This window comes from Lissotriton helveticus, chromosome 6 (assembly GCF_964261635.1).
Source record: "Lissotriton helveticus chromosome 6, aLisHel1.1, whole genome shotgun sequence".
Lineage (NCBI taxonomy): Eukaryota > Metazoa > Chordata > Amphibia > Caudata > Salamandridae > Lissotriton > Lissotriton helveticus.
The window spans coordinates 184426172-184443181 of record NC_136067.1 but is presented as its reverse complement, the minus strand read 5'-3'; the positions used below and the strand labels follow the sequence as shown (position 1 = coordinate 184443181).

The 17010-nt window shown below is 49.4% G+C and overlaps 1 protein-coding gene across 1 annotated transcript in view; it reads right to left on the bottom strand.

Moving 5' to 3' along the window:
• The window catches only part of PKHD1 (PKHD1 ciliary IPT domain containing fibrocystin/polyductin), a 1769028-nt gene that overhangs the window by 1573183 nt on the left and 178835 nt on the right, over nt 1-17010 (bottom strand). Inside the window, exon 19 of the mRNA XM_078647366.1 lies at nt 7118-7240. Within this exon, the coding sequence (XP_078503492.1) occupies nt 7118-7240 (123 nt within the window). The remainder of the gene's footprint in view (nt 1-7117; nt 7241-17010) is intronic.

Here is a 17010-nt window from a genome sequence, read left to right as displayed (position 1 = left end):
GAACCTTGTATTTGTTTGTAATGCAGCCTATTGAAAATAAAGGTGTTGTTTGTAAGGCACCATTCTGTCATTTCTAACAACATACATGTGTGTTGATGTAGTGATATTGGTCTCTTGCCTAGATAATGTTGCAAGGCCCTCAGACCATCAATGTGTCTGATACTCGTATATAATGATTGAACATCAAGGGTCATAAATACATAGTTTTCACTCCAATCACAGTCATATATTTTAGTTAGAAAGTATCCTGTAACTTTGATAAAAGGAGGCAATTCTCGAACATAGGGTTGTAGGAAAGAGTCAATGAATATGCTTATATTTTCAAAAAGGCTCCCTGTGGCAGAGATGATAGGTCTACCAGGGGGCTGCTGTGCGTTTTTATGCACCTTTGGTATTAGGTACAGCTGAGGGGTTATAGGGTAGTCATTTTTTAAGAAGTCAAATTCAGGTTTGCTGATGAGACCCGTTCCTCTCCATCGGTACAATTCATTGTGGTATCTTTCCTTAATACCCGCAATGTTGGTTGGACTGATCTGGTTATAGCATATATATATATATATAAAACCAACCGTCGGTCGCCAGTAGGTAGTCATACATAGGACCATGTTATCATACAAAAGGCATTTTTTTACTTGCCTAAATCTTTGTTGCGGTTTGACAAATCTTCACAAAATAATCCAAGAAAGGTTCCCCTGAGAATCTGGTTGTGCATGAAAAAAAAAAGTCCAAATAGGAAGGATGGTCGAATTGTTTATTTCCGATGGCACCTACTCCATGGGGCCATCGAAGGAAGTTTTCTACTGACAAAGTAAATTTTACTCTGTGAAAAACGTGTGGTCCACCCTGTAATGATGTCGATGCAGCAGTGAGAGTGCCCAGTGACCAAACTGGTCAGGCACTAGGACCAGCCCGCATGATGGACGAGGGCGGGCGGAAAGGGAGGAGCTGGGGAGCCCAAGGGGCAGCTAGTTAGTTAGCCGTTGGGATTTGAAGAGGAAGGACACTGCAATAAAGAAGGTCCATTATTACACTCACAGTGTCTGCCTGAGTTCTTTATGGTGAGACACTACAACTGGCGACGAAGGTAAAAGAACCCTGAGCAAGCAAACAGCCACAGCAGCAACCGGTGACCGACTGGTCCGGAGCTCGCCCCACGTGTGGAAGCTTGAGCGCGCTGCAGAAAAACGCCCACCGAGTGCCCACCTCGGCGGCGGACAGAGCGGAGCTCGCCCCCGTGCCTGGAGGCTCAAGCGTGCAGTGTACGTGCCCACCAGAGCCCACCCGGCGGCACAGAAAAAGCCAAGCTCGCCCCACGTGTAAGGCTCGAGCACGCTGTGCCCACCGGAGCCTACCCGGCGGCAGAAGAAGCCTAGCTCGCCCCACGTGTGAGGCTCGAGCGAAAGTGCCCACTGGAGCCCACCCGGCGGCAGAAGAAGCCAAGCTCGCCCCACGTGTGAGGCCCGAGCGAAAGTGCCCACCGGAGCCCACCCGGCGGCAGAAGAAGCCAAGCTCGCCCCACGTGTGAGGCTCGAGCGAAAGTGCCGACCGGAGCCCACCCGGCGGCAGAAGTAGTAAAGATAGCCCCAAGTGTGAGGAATGAACAAATAAACAACCAAAAACCAACCGGGAGCCCACTCCGGCGGAAAAAGACGAAGAAAAGAAACCTCACCTGCAACAGTGACTCTGGCGGTGGATCGCGGCTGCAAACGATGAGTGGTGAGTGGAAAATCGAAGCGCCGAGTGAATGTGTGGCTCCGGTCGAAGAAACGAGCAGAAACTACTGAAATCTCGCTGAAAACGAGATTCCCGGCGGCCATTTTGAAGTCAGGCAATATTGACCAATTCCCTGCGAGGGATCATCGGCGGCCATTTTGAAGTCAGGCAAAGAGCCTAAAATAGCAAACAAGCACTGACCAACAACAAACAAACATTGGCAAGTAACAAACAAGCACTGGCGAGTGCAACAAAATAACAAACAAGCACTGGCGAGTGCAACAAAAGCAATAATAAAGCACTGGAGAGTGCAACAAAGACTGCAAACAAGCACTGGCGAGTGCAACACATAACAAACAAGCACTGGTGAGTGCAACAAAAACAATAATACAGCACTGGTGAGTGCTACAAAGACTGCAAACAAGCACTGGCGAGTGCAACAAAACAACAAACAAGCACTGGCGAGTGCAGCAAACAGAAAGTGAATTAGGACTACAAAGCCGCCAAGAACCACAAGCATACAATGCGTGAATCAGGCTCCGAGAGTATCATGAGAGCATCTCTCCTGCGCCGAGCCGAACCACTTGTCATTGAATCCGGCAGGAGCATGGGCCCACGATGGCAAGAATGGATAGAGGATTTTGAGGACTTCATGGAAGCATCCAAGGTGTCAGACCTCAAAGAAAAACTACTTTTTCTCAAGAACCTGATCGGCAGAGAAGGTGGACGACTCATAAAAGACCTACCAGAAGACTCCTACACTAAAATACGTGAGGCACTGGACAGCAAGTTCCTACACAAAAGGAACGTCGACTTTGAGCGATACACTTTCAACCTGGCCGCCCAAGAAAGAGGTGAACAAATGGGGGCATTTGTAACACGTCTGAAACGACTGGCGAAACACTGTGACTTTGACAAATTCTCAACTGAGGACGCACTGTGACTAAGAGTGATAGAAGGTTGTCTCTCCGAGCCGCTAAGACGCAAACTACTCAAGAGAAGCTACACGTTGGAAGAGATCGTGGAGATGACAAGAGTGGATGAACAAGCAGACGAACACACAAAGAAGATGGAGACCGGGAAAAGTGAGAGACGGCAACAAGTTTTCAGAATGCAATCGCGACAAGAGCACAGAAGGTCTTCACCACGAACTCGCTCCTCCAGATCAAAGAGACATCACCACCGGTCACACAAAGGAAACAAAGACACGAGTCACAGGAAGGGACGATCCGACAGACAACTTAAATGCTACCGATGCGGATATGACTTCCCACACGCAGATGCCTGCCCCGCACTAGGACAACAATGCCGGAAATGTGGCAGAGACAACCATTTTGAAAGCATGTGTGGGGCAGTACCGAAGAGTGACCACGGGGACAGACACCGACGACGCCCACCCTCAAACAGTCGTCATCATGTCAGAGCAGTCCAGGACAGACGAGACATCCTCTAGGTCGTCACAATCTAGCTGCCGCTCCGGCAGGACATTCCAATCTCGGCGATCGTCATCAAGGGAATCTCGATCCCCATCGCCCACCCCCCGAGGTCAAAAGGAATACCTCTACCGTGTAGCTGACCTAGATCAGCTAAAAGAATACCAACGCTTAGACATCAGGGACGGCTCCCACCATGCCAAATTCATGCTAGACAGTGGAGCAACGCTAAACTATCTACCAGTGACGGAATACCAACGCATGAAACCACCACCAAAGCTAGTTGATGCCCACGTACAAGTATATACGTGGATGGCCAAGGAACCACTCACATGTCTTGGGAAGTTCGAGACCGAACTGTCATATGAAGATCAGACAATACCAGCCTACATCCATGTCATCGAGGGGCCTGAAGCCTCCTGAGCCTAGCCACTGCTGAGCGACTGAAATTAGTGAGCCTCCTATTCCGAGTCACCGACAAACCAGCACTCATCAAGAAATTCCCCAAACTTTTTCAAGGCCTGGGAAAGATGAAGAACTCCCAAATAAAATTGCACATAGATGAACAAATCACTCCCGTAGCGCAACACCACCGAAAAATCCCATTCCACCTGCAAGAAGCCGTGGAGAAGGAACTACAAGACCTACTGGAAGCCGACATCATCAAGAGAACAGATGGACCAACCCCATGGGTCTCCCCAGTCATGGTAGTCCCAAAGAAAGGAGAAACTGACCGAGTCCGTCTGTGTGTAGACATGAGGGTGCCCAACACGGCAATAGAGAGAGAGAGACATCCAGGCCCCCACATCAGTGACATGATCACTTCCCTCAATGGGGCCAAGATTTTCTCGAAGCTGGACCTCAACAAAGGATACCACCAGCTAGAACTGCACGAAGGGTCGAGATACATAATCACATTCTCGACACACCTTGGACTATTCAGATAAAATAGACTAAGTTTCGGAGTGTCTTCCGCAGCAGAGATATTCCAGGAGGCTATCAGGAGAACAATACACCACATCCCACAGGTCCTAAACTACAGCGATGACATCCTAGTCTACGGAGCAACGACTGAGGAACATAACAAAGCAGTAGATCAGGTCTGTCAAGCTCTGATGGACGCAAACCTGACACTCAACAAAGATAAGTGCGAACTTCACACCTTCCTTTCGGACACCTATTCTCTGGAAGTGGCATGAAACCAGACCCTGAAAAGGTAGCAGCACTAAATGATACACCAAGCCCGGAAGACGTAGGTGATGTACGATCGTTCCTAGGAATGGCCAGCTACTGCTCCAGATATATACCTGACTACGCCACGCTAAGCTACCCGCTACGGATGCTCACGAAACAAGGACAGCCCTTTCAGTGGTCCACTCAATGTGAAGGGGCATTTCGAGAGATCAAGAGAACTGCAGAATCAGCAAAGAACCTAGCATACTTCAATACAAAAAGAAAGACAGAAATAACAGTAGATGCCAGTCCTGTAGGACTAGGAGCCATCCTTGCACAATATGATAGAGAAGGAGACCAACGGCACATAGTAGCATATGCCAGCAGAAGTCTGGCGGACACAGAAAGGGCATACTCACAGCCAGAAAAAGAAAGCTTGGCTGTCGTCTGGGCGTGTGAACACTTCCACATTTTCTTTTTTGGAAAACACTTCACACTGATAACCGACCATCAAGCTCTGATCACAATATTCGGAAACCCGCGAGCAAAAATGCCACCGAGAATAGAGCGATGGGGCCTAAGGCTCCAAGAGTACACCTATACCACAATTCACAAGCCAGGAAAAGATGCAAACCATGCAGACTACATGTCTCGACACCCCCTCAGATCAGACAAATCAGAACAATCAATCGCTGATGAATACATCCACTTTGTGGTGAACCAAGCGAGACCTCCAGCTGTTCCACTAGAAGCCATCTGCGAAGCGACACAAACGGATACCACCCTGCAAGAGGTGAAACGGCTGATCCAAACTAACAGCTGGAGACATACACCAAGCAATGGACAAAGCAATCAAGAAATGGCGGCATTTAAACATATCAATGATGAACTGTCGATAGCAGCGAATGTCCTCATCTTACGGGACACCAGAATAGTGATCCCGCGAGAACTCAGACAAGGGGTCATCAACCTAGCGCATGAGGGACACCGAGGCATAGTGGCCACAAAAAGAGCACTCCGTGAAAGAGTCTGGTTCCCAACACTAGACCTGATGGTGGAGACGACCTTGAAGGACTGTCCGCAATGCCAACTAGTGAGTCGTCCGGATCCCCCTGCACCACTTCAAATGTCTCCACTACCGGAGGGTGTCTGGCAACACATTGCCATTGACTTCTTTGGGCCAATCAAATCGGGCCAATACGTCCTGGCCATCATGGATGAGTATTCCAGATTCCCCATCGCACAACTGTGTACTTCCACATGAGCATCGTGTGTCATACCGATCCTAGATGAGGTTTTTGCCGCATGTGGCATTCCACTAGTGGTGAAGTCAGACAATGGACCCCCCTTCAACAGCCATGACTTTGCTGATTTTGCCCAACACCTCAACTTCACACACCGCAAGATCACACCACTATGGCCACAAGCCAACGGAATGATCGAACGCTTCATGGCCATGATCAAAAAGACTATCCAGCAAGCAGAACTCACCGGAAAGAGCCTTCAGACAGCACTCGATGAGGCGTTGCGGGCATACCGAAATACGCCTCATTCCACCACAGGCAAATGTCCTGCCACTCTCATGCTAGGACGCCCAGTGCGCACCAGGATACCAATGATGAGCATGGCAGCGCACAAACTGGACTCCGACTCTGATCACGAGGAGATCGCAGCCAGAGACAAGATGAAGAAGGAAAGAATGAAAGACTACGCGGATGAACGGCGCCATGCCACCACCTCTCAAATCCAAGAAGGAGACTGGGTGCTGGCACGACAAGAGCAGCACAGAAAGACTGATTGCCAATATCATGAGGTTCCACTCAAAGTAATACAACAAAAAGGAACTATGATCACTGCAGAAACCGACGGGAAGAGACTTACCAGGAACGTGACGTACTTCAAGAAGTGCGGACCAAAGATCAAAGAGCTACTGACTGAACTGAAACTGGAGCCAAGAGACCCAGAGACACTGCCGACTGACAGTCAGTTACTGATGGCGACTGCCGATGAGACCAAGAGTGACAGTGCCAACCTCCAGTCACGCCCCAGGCGTGTGATCACGAAACCGTATCGCTTCATTGAAGAATTCTAAAGAAAGAACAATTTGCTGTTTGCCGTGGTGTCCATTTTGTTTTCTTGTTTTTGTTTATTCACAGAGGGGGGAGATGTAATGATGTCGATGCAGCAGTGAGAGTGCCCAGTGACAAAACTGGTCAGACACTAGGACCAGCCCGCATGAGGGACGAGGGCGGGCGGAAAGGAAGGAGCTGGGGAGCCCAAGGGGCAGCTAGTTAGTTAGCCGTTGGGATTTGAAGAGGAAGGACGCTGCAATAAAGAAGGTCCGTTATTACACTCACAGTGTCTGCCTGAGTTCTTTATGGTGAGACACTACACACCCTACTCAAAATCGGGTGGATGGACCTTGAGTTTGGCAGACAGGATACTCAGTCACCAAAGATACAAATCAGTACAGATCTTCTCCTTATGGGACCAGTCCACCCCGAACCTTTACCACCTCACACATTCAGCCTGTGGTCCATCGCTTTTTTAGTTGGGAAGTTTGAGATTCACACCTCCCGAATATTAAGGAGTGAGCTACACCCCTGCTTGGCACGTGTAAGGTTAAATCGGTCCTAAACACATTTATCACCTTTTCTTTGCAGATATATTCAGATTTGTTATTATAAAGACATGTTTATGTTTTAGCACGCAGCGTTCTGTTTTATATTCCATAACAAATGCCCCGCCACCCGCACATGTACGAGATAATAACGGAATCATTCATGCCATGTCCTTACCTGAGGGAGCTCATTCGCAGTTGCCAGCATGTCGCCAAAGATTGGCGCAAGAAAAACTCCACCGTCATAAATAACACGAGACGTGACTGTAGGGTAAAGACCAGTGAGGTTCTCATTAAACACCTAAGAAAAAAAACAGAAAGATAGGTAAATAGCCTCCAGACGCAGATATAACCGCATCTGTTAGTTTGCCCGAATGCAAATACCAATTAAAGCAGCTCGAATGTGGATGTTCTAAAAAAACATAACTATCAATGTAAAATCAGTAATATAATAAAATCGTAATTTAGCCTAATAATACTGCACGCCATGCTATATTTTATTGAATGAATACGACACCGCATATTGGTGACCCTGGTAATAGGTTTCAGGACACTCAGTGGAGGGAAGGGTGAGTTGTACACGTGTATTTTACCTTCGACTGGTCACTTTGCTTTGCACCCCCTCCAACATGGTGCCCATGAAGGTTCCAAATTGGGTCCTCTTCTCTGTTCCTTAAACACTGCAGCACTTGCATCTACACACTCTTCTTTTGGACTTTAGTCTATGTGACTGTTTTGCAGATGTTGGCCTTTTTTTACAACTTTTAAGGACATTCTACACAATAACAACACCATCTGTGAAAGACTGGTCATTGTTAAAAAGACTTCATGATGGGACACTCAGTAATCTTAAATAAGGCAAGAGGAAACAGATCTTTAAAGTTTTCTGCCATTCTTCACCCCACCTAAACCTCCTCTTTCTCCATCTGCCCACAAGTGGGGTCCAATGTGTGACTCATTTTTGTCAACTCTGTAGACTTATTTCCTCCCATATGCAAACACCTGAACGAAATATGCAACTCTGTATTGTCCACATTCCATGTTATCATGCATCCTATCTTTCCTCATCTGGAAGTCTATTGCACTTTTTAGTGGCTCTTTTGATGCATTCAATCACTTCTTTAATCGATTTTCAGCCGCACTGTCCAGTACTTCTTTGAATTCGCAGCCATTGTTTCCACGCTTCAGACCCCAGTCTCTTCTCTCGGCCTCATGTCTCCTTCTGGTGGTTACCTTTCCATGCTCCGTGCCAGGGATGCCTCTCTACCATGGGCCCCTCTGCCCATCCCCACGTATTGATCCTCTCTCATCATTGTCATACTCAGGAACTTTGGGCCCCGGGCAAGTAATATTTTGGGGTCCCTTGTTCGGAAAAATGTTCACTTTATTATTATTTTTCACTTAATTCAGAGGAAGGGAGTTTGAGAGAGTTGAGGAAAATAGTGGGGGATTGGTAGAGAAGGGTGTGGATTTATTGATTTGTGACGTAGAGAGGTGTGATACACCAATATACAGATGGAGAGAGATGAGGTCGAGAAAGGTGAGGTGGGAAGAGAGGGGAGAGGTTAAGAGAGGGCCATAGAAGCCAGCTGGAAGAAAGTGTAGGATAAAGGGAGATAAACAGAGAAGTAGTAAGGTAAAGTGGTGAGAAATGACTGCACAAACGATACGTGAGGTACAGAAAGAGAGGCAAGTAGAAAGACAGCATGCAGAGAGAGGCAGAAGTAGGCAGAGACAGGTGGCGATAGAGGAAGAGACAGAGAAAAGGCAGAAAGGGAGGGAAGACAAGAGCCAGAGAGGGAGAAAGACAGAGGCAGGAAAGTAGAGAACGAGTCTATGCCAAGAATGTTAGCTTAGCGCCCCTTGGAAGTTGGGGTTCTAGGCCATTGCCAATTTTGCCCATGTCTTAAAATGTCTCTCTCCCATCACACCCTGCCTCACTACCTGTAACGCCCATATTATAGCCAGAGCACTTGGTATTCCCCAACTCCTCCTTTTATCCAATGTGTATTTCACTCCATTTCTCCTAGGTCTATACGAAATGGATTGTTCTTACTATTTCCATCCATTCGGTTCTTGTTGACAGATTTTTTGTGTGTTTGCTACGTAGAGCTCAATTCTCCCACTTGTTCTGAATGGCTTAATGATGCTGCTTCATAGTTTAACTGTGAACTTTCATACTTTGTGCAGTTTTGCAATGTTGTTTGGGCATTTTATGAAAACACTATATGTAAACAGAAAAATATAATTAATACAAAACAGCTGACTCTTGATCACCATCCACTAGCAGTGAAACCACCGACAAGTTCGAGTGTTAGCTGCTTGTCAAAGCATCAGGGTATGGATTCCTGGATTGTGTCTGTTCCTGAGAACAATTCTCCCTCCTTGAACAGGCATCTAGTAGGACCCGTGTAAGAGTATATTGCCTTCTGAGGAGGAGATAGCAGTCTCTCCGTGCGCATCTCTCCACGCAACTCCTCCGAGGACAGCAACTTCAAGGGTACCAGATTCAGCTCGTGTTCTACAAACCATTCCAGGGGCCCAAGACAAGAGACATCTGTCAGGGCATAAGCTTAACCTCCAAGGCTAGAGACTGACTTTCCCAGCCTAGGGAAGACTGTGGTGATGCCAAAGGAGTTATGCCAATGGCTAGTAACCACAGTCATCAATCCCAGTCCACATTTAAGGAGCACTGGGCCCGGGGTGCCCAACACTGCTTGAAGTCTGGTCTAAGCTGCTCAGGAGACTATGCTATGATGGTGAAGCCAATCTCCCGGACCATAAAGTAAAGTTAGTCCGTAAGGGAGATCTTTACAGCACTTATTTGAGAAAGGAAATCAGGAGTCACTCCACATATTAAAGAATGCTTGAAAGTGCCTGATGCAGCTCTGGCTCCATTCCATGAGGTAGATAACCAAGCACACAGCTTGGATTCTTCTGCACAGATACATCATATGCCTGAGGCCCTGGTGCAAAACCCAGAACAAGGGTAGGCCTTCGCAATGCAGGCATGGAAATGGGGCATTTGCCTGGTTCTGACACATGCCCAATGTCAAGTAACCTCGTTACCATTGCATAATGACTTGAGAAGATGTAATCAAGAATGATGGTGCTCTCTGAGGTAAACTTGGGATTCATTATTCAATCAGGCCCCCTTTCTTGGAGATTGATTGTCATGCTAGAGATTCACATTGGGGGTAGAAGAACATGTGCAACTCTTCAGAGAGTGGATTTTGTCCACTTTGAGAGAAGTGTTGGGGAAGTTGGAGGGTGTGAAATTGCACATATTTCCTTGTATTTGTCAACTGTAGTACTTCTCTATGTGGGGAATAAAGGGCTAGCTTAAATTCCCTGGTACCAAATGTTGATGTAGTACAGAAATATTGCTTATGGTAATGATCACTGCAGCACTGTGTCTATCTCCTCTACTGCAGCCATCACCCTGCTGTTCCCCTCTCGCCTCCGGGTGGTCACCAAGGAGGGCGCACGCTTCTTTGAGGCCCCGGCGGAAGTTTGGGACTGGCTGGAAGAGACGGGGCAGTGGTCGGGGACGAGGTCCACGGGTCCGGAAGACGGCTGATGGCAAGAGCAATGCTCGTGAAGGAGAGGAGGAGGAGAGGGACCCGACAAAGTGCAGACCTGGGCCAGGTTCCTCCCAGCCCGGAAAAGATGCAACAGGAGCGGCAGGAAGCGCTGGAGGCAGTTGCGACACTGGGAGTGGCGAACAACACCGGCAGTTTCGACACCCGGCAACAGAGTGATGTGGATGCAACCGGTTCATCCTCACCGTCCACTGTGCTGTCTGATGATGTCAACCTACCGGTGGTGACACCGCAGACAGCGGACTTCCTTATGTGATCGTGCCGGGGACTCTGACGGCCAGACTGAAGGTTTTACCAACCACGCACTGTTCACTATATCCTTTTAGCTAAATGTTGCGCTGCGCGCTGTTCAGGTAGGACACTGGGGACCCCTGCACAGGCGCTCCATGGGGTGCGTGCACCGCCCAGGTCCTGGGGGGGTGCCTTTCGGCCCGAGACTAGGCAACACTGACTCTAGGGGGAGTACAAAAGGCCCGTACAAGCGGCCCGCGCTGGCTCTGCGTGTTAAGCGCCTTAATTATCCTTGAGCAGCTCTCAGGCACTCACGGGCCCTAGGTAAGGGAGCGACTTCATCCAATTGCTGGCTACACACCCCACCGCGCAAACACTGCGTTGAGACCACGCATCGTTGAGCTGTAGACTCATTTTTAGGTTTGGACGTATGCCCCGTTGGGAACTCGCCCACTCTGTTGTACTGTTGATCGTTGTTCATATGATTCAAAAGCGACATGCAGATAACCTTCCGGAGCAACTGTCCATTTGTCCCGCTTGGTGCCCCCCCTCCCGACTCCCGCGCAGTGATACTGCAATCCCATACATGGCATGCGTTAGCATCGTGACTTGGAACATCCGCGGCATGCACACCCCAGTGCGTCGTTACTCTGTCTTCTCCTATCTCCAACGACACAAGGTGGGGATTGCGCTCCTTCAGGAGACGCACATGTCCAAGGCAGAACTTAATAAACTCCGTAGGCGCTGGAGAGGACAGATCTATGGCACAGCATACTCGGCACATGCACACGGCACGCTAATTTGGGTGAGAGCTGGCGTCCCGTTTATGTGCGAGGACACTCAAGTAGATCCGGAGGGGAGGTACTTTCTGGCAAAGGAAAAGCTCAATGGGGAGGTGGTCCTGCTGGGGTCCTTATATGCTCCCAATACGGGTCAGCACTTATTCCTGGAAAGCCTAAACCAAATCCTTCATCCATATACGGGCCTCCCATGGTTGCTAGGCGGAGACTTTAACATGGTACTTGATGCACATCTGGACCGGTCCTTTCCCCCTCTCCGCGCTGCACCGGTAGCATCGAATGCGCAGGCGCTGCAGGACTAGCTCACGCATTGGGGAATACATGATCTCTGGCCGGTGCAGCATCCCTCTGATAAGATCTACTCCTACTATTCACCAGTCCATGACCTGCATGTCCGCCTGGACCGCATAGTGGGCTCCCAGTCATTGCTCCCGCTCTTGGCTAGGACAGAATATCTGGGTAGGACGCACTCCGATCATAATCCCCTATTGTTCCAAATTAGCTGGGAAGCGGACCGGCCTCCTGTGCCCACGTGGTGGTTGCAACCGGCCGCGCTTGAAGACGCTGAGTTTCGCTCTTCACTGGGCACTGCCATGCTGGCCTATTTTGAGGAGAATGCGGAGACGGCGAACGATCCTATGATAGAATGGGACGCGCATAAAGCAACCATACGCGACACTGTAAAGGTGCCACCTGGAACATCCGTAAAACAGTGTCCGATTCCCTGACTCGACTGGAAACTGAGCTTCTACATTACGAGAGGGAGGGCGAGGTGGCTGGTAGACACTCGGCCAAGCTCGGTAAACTGAGGGGTGAACATGCGGCCCTTATGTAAAGGCTGAGGTGCCACAACTATGCGGCGCACACGGCCAGGACCCATGCTAAGGCAGATAGGGATGGGCGCCTGCTAGCCTGGTTGGTGCAAAAGACAGACCGCGGGGCTTTGGTGGGCGCCATCCGCACTGGGGGAGGGGAAATGGTCTACACACAGCATGAAATTCACCAGGCGCTGACTGATCACTACAGGCAGCTGTATATGGCTCGTGGTACAGGCCCCAGGTATGCGCTGGTCGAGTTTCTAGACTCAGTTACCCGGGCCACAGCCACTGACGCCCAAAATGGTACTCTCAATGCCCCTATCACTTTAGAGGAGGTTGGGAAAGCGATTCAGACCTTGGCGACTGGGAAATCCCCGGGACCTGATGGCCTACCAGCCGAATACTACAAAGCCAATAGGGAGATCCTAGCGCCCTGGCTCTTGAGACTGTACAATACAGCGATTGACGAGGGTCGGTTCCCACCGACTTTATGGGAGGCATTCCTGGTATCGCGGCCCAAGCCTGACAAAGACCCTACAGCTCTACAGCGGACGCGACGAGAGACTAGCCTAGAGCGGGGTGCCTGGTGTTAGACCTGGAAAAGGCTTTTGACAGCCTTGAGTGGGGGTATCTGCGGTCAGTGCTGGCACAATACGAATTAGATGCGGATTTCCTGCAGATGGTGGACCTCCTGTACCGCAATCCGGTGGTTCGCGTGAGGCTGGGACCCTATGTCTCGGAGGCGGTGGCGGTGGGCAGGGGCACCCGGCAGGGGTGTCCTCTGTCCCCGTTGCTCTTCGCACTGGCCATGGAACCCCTGGCGGCGGCCATTAGACAAATTCTAGATGTTGGCATTCCACTAGGGGATGGCGTTCACCAGGTGTCGCTATACGCTGATGACCTGCTGGTGTTTGTCAGAGATGTTAGTAACATCCGATGTTAGTAGCCCTGCTGGGCCGATTTGCGGAGCTCTCCGGCCTCTGGGTAAACGCAGGCAAGTCCTGCCTTTTCGCATTTAGTGACAGAGTGAACGACCCAGGGTTCAGGCTACAAGGCACTAGAGTCCAGTGGATGGCGGACACATTTAAATACCTGGGGATCCAGATTTCACGCCAGCCGACTGACCTTTTTGACGGGAATTTGGGACGAGCAGTGACAGCGCTCAGATCTCAGATCGGCTTCTGGTCCACGCTCCCACTGACACCCACGGGCAGAGTAGCCCTGGCCAAAATGGTCATGGTCCTGCGCCTGCTGTACTATTTCACTAACCTGTCATTGTCTCTGCCCGCTTCCTTTTTCTCCACACTCAACAAGGTCCTGCGCGACTTCATTTGGGGTTCATCCCGACATCGTCTAGCACTCTGGAAATTGTTCCTACCACTGATAGAGGCGGATTAGCAACCCCCGGCTTCGAGCTCTACTATCTTGCTGTGCAGCTTCAGTGGGTCGCCCGATGGCTAGCGGACAGGGGGAGGGAGGATACAGCTACGGGTGGTCCCCCATACACGCTGGAGCGAATCCTTATGCTATTTCACCCACTGGCAGCCCCTGCGTGTCCCACCCCGCTGCTACTGGTGGTGGCACACAAATGCTTCCGTAGGGCACTGCAGCTTACACGGGCTGTCCTTCACTATGCGCCGGCGGTACCCTTGGAGTGCTCGCCGGGAGGCGGGGGGTCCTTACACACCATATGCTAGAGGGATGGCATGGCGCAGGCATCCAGACGCTAGGCAATTTATACAGAGACGGGGCACTGACACCTTACGAGACACTGGTTGTGGACGAAGGGCTTCCCTCGGGGTGTTCCTGCTACACCGCTCCCTTCTGGCACACATGATGACAGGGTGGGGGGATGTCACGACAGAGCCTGAACAGCACCTCACTATGCAATACCTCCACGTCATGGGTAGGGGAAGACATCTGGTCAAATGGTTCGCTGCATCCTTGAGAGCACACACGGAAATAAATCTGGACACACTGCGGGGTAAATGGGAGCAGTACTTGGGGTGAGCACTTGCTGAGAAAGAATGGGAGAAAATCCTCGAAAGTCCAGTGCGCATTCCCAGGAACATGCGCTTCCGACAAATTCAGGTCTATATAGTTCATAGGGCCTACCTCACTCCAGCTTTAATTAACAGATACTTCCACAGAGCGGACGCGTCCTGTCCAAAGTGTGGCAAAGTGGACGCCAATCTACTTCATCTTCTGTGGAGATGTACAGGGCTGGGCACTTACTGGGGGGACATCGGTGGGATCCTCACACAATGTACCGGGTGCACCATTCCCTGTAATTGGCCTGAATTTCTCTTGCATCTTTTTAAGAGGCCCCCGAAAGATAAGGTGCCGTCCCGATTTTTGGACCTGGGGATGGTAGTGGCAACGCGCCTCCTCACCAAGAGCTTGAAGGCGCGGGTCCCACCTAGCGTGCAGGCTTGGACCCTGTCCCTTCAAGCATGGGCTCGGGCGGAATGGATTGCTATACGGCGGGAGGAAACAGTGGGGATTCGCAGGGAGCCCATGGCAGACACTGGGAACACATGCTTCATGCCCTGCAATCGGCAGGAAATATTGCGAGTGGGGGAGCGGCAGAAGATTAGCCTGGGGACATTGGCAGTTGGGGAGGCACATAGCGGATACTACGCCTGACATCTAGACCGGTGCATTACACGGTGCTGCAGCGCAGGGGAGTAGTGGGAGTCGGAGGCATGTGTGGGCGGGGGGAGGTTTTCCTGGGGGGGGGAAGGGGGACTGATGAGGTACCGGGACAGGATGGGGGACAACAACTACTGTATGTTTATGTCCATGTCGCAGTTTGTTTGCTTGTTTTGGTTTAGTAAAGATAGGAGTTTTACTGTTCTAATAGTGTCTAGGGGACACAATGTATTCTGTACAACAGAACGTTGGTCATAACCTCAGTGATGTACTGTGTGGCAATTCACATGTATTGTAATGTCTATAAAATGCAAATGCCAATAAACAGATTTGACAAAAAATAAGAGGCATATCATTAAAAATGAATTTTAAAACATCCTATCACATTGCTTGTTCCTGTTGGTGCTACGATGCACCATCTTCTGTAAAGGTGAATGTATGTATTCGCATAAACAAAGAGATTCTATCAATGTGTGGTGAATTAAATTTTTTATATTTATTTTTGTGGGTGGTAAAATTAATTAACTCTCTCTTTGGGTGGTAAAGATGAGAGCACAATGTGCTTGTTAAAATACCCCTCACACACTAAAAAAATCCATTAGTGTCATGCTTCATCATTGGGGTCTTCCCGTCCCTCTACGGGGCGGGGCGTGCTACGACCTGACGAACTACGCGGGAGCACTAGTATGGTGACAAAGGCTATGTGACAGTGCAAGGTGGGTGGTGTCAGTGAAGTGTAGGGACCTAGTAATGTGTGGGAATTAAAAAAGCTAAAAATCCTCTGGCTAGTGGAAAAAAACAATTTATTCACTTCCCTAGCTGGGGACGTTAAGAAGGGGGTTTTGAGGTAGAGCAATTAGCTACTACCTGGTCTACATGTTTCGTAAGCAGTCCCCTACTGCTTACTCATCAGGACCTTCTAATGGCCCCTACTAGAAAAAAGCTCAGTTTCTAAGTATGAAATGCCTATAGTCCTAAAAACTAGCAGTAAAAATCCACTGGTAGTTTTAGCTTCAGGGCATGAGCTGGCCCAAGGGAAGCAGAAATATATAAAAAAAGATGACCTGAATCCGGTCTTGCTGTGGCGCATGTGATATGCCCCATGAGCTGACAGTCGGTAGGTTTTCACCGCGATATAATGTCCGCATAAGTATATTGCCTTACTCCTACCCGTACGGTCATCTTTTTTGATATATTTCTGCTTCCCTTGGGCCAGCTCATGCCCTGAAGCTAAAACTACCAGTGGATTTTTACTGCTAGTTTTTAGGACTATAGGCATTTCATACTTAGAAACTGAGCTTTTTTCTAGTAGGGGCCATTAGAAGGTCCTGATGAGTAAGCAGTAGGGGACTGCTTACGAAACATGTAGACCAGGTAGTAGCTAATTGCTCTACCTCAAAACCCCCTTCTTAACGTCCCCAGCTAGGGAAGTGAATAAATTGTTTTTTTCCACTAGCCAGAGGATTTTTAGCTTTTTTAATTCCCACACATTACTAGGTCCCTACACTTCACTGACACCACCCACCTTGCACTGTCACATAGCCTTTGTCACCATACTAGTGCTCCCGCGTAGTTCGTCAGGTCGTAGCACGCCCCGCCCCGTAGAGGGACGGGAAGACCCCAATGATGAAGCATGACACTAATGGATTTTTTTAGTGTGTGAGGGGTATTTTAACAAGCACATTGTGCTCTCATCTTTACCACCCAAAGAGAGAGTTAATTAATTTTACCACCCACAAAAATAAATATAAAACATTTAATTCACCACACATTGATAGAATCTCTTTGTTTATGCATATCGAATTGGAGGGTGATTCTGTCAATACCTCTTCACTTCCTCTATTGTTTTGGAATGTATGTATTCAGCAGGGTTGTCCACTGGGCCTGCCAGTATGGGGCCTGTGGAGGAGGGCAAATTTCCATCATTCTAGGTTTGAGTGGAATTGTTGCATAATCCAATGGATGCCG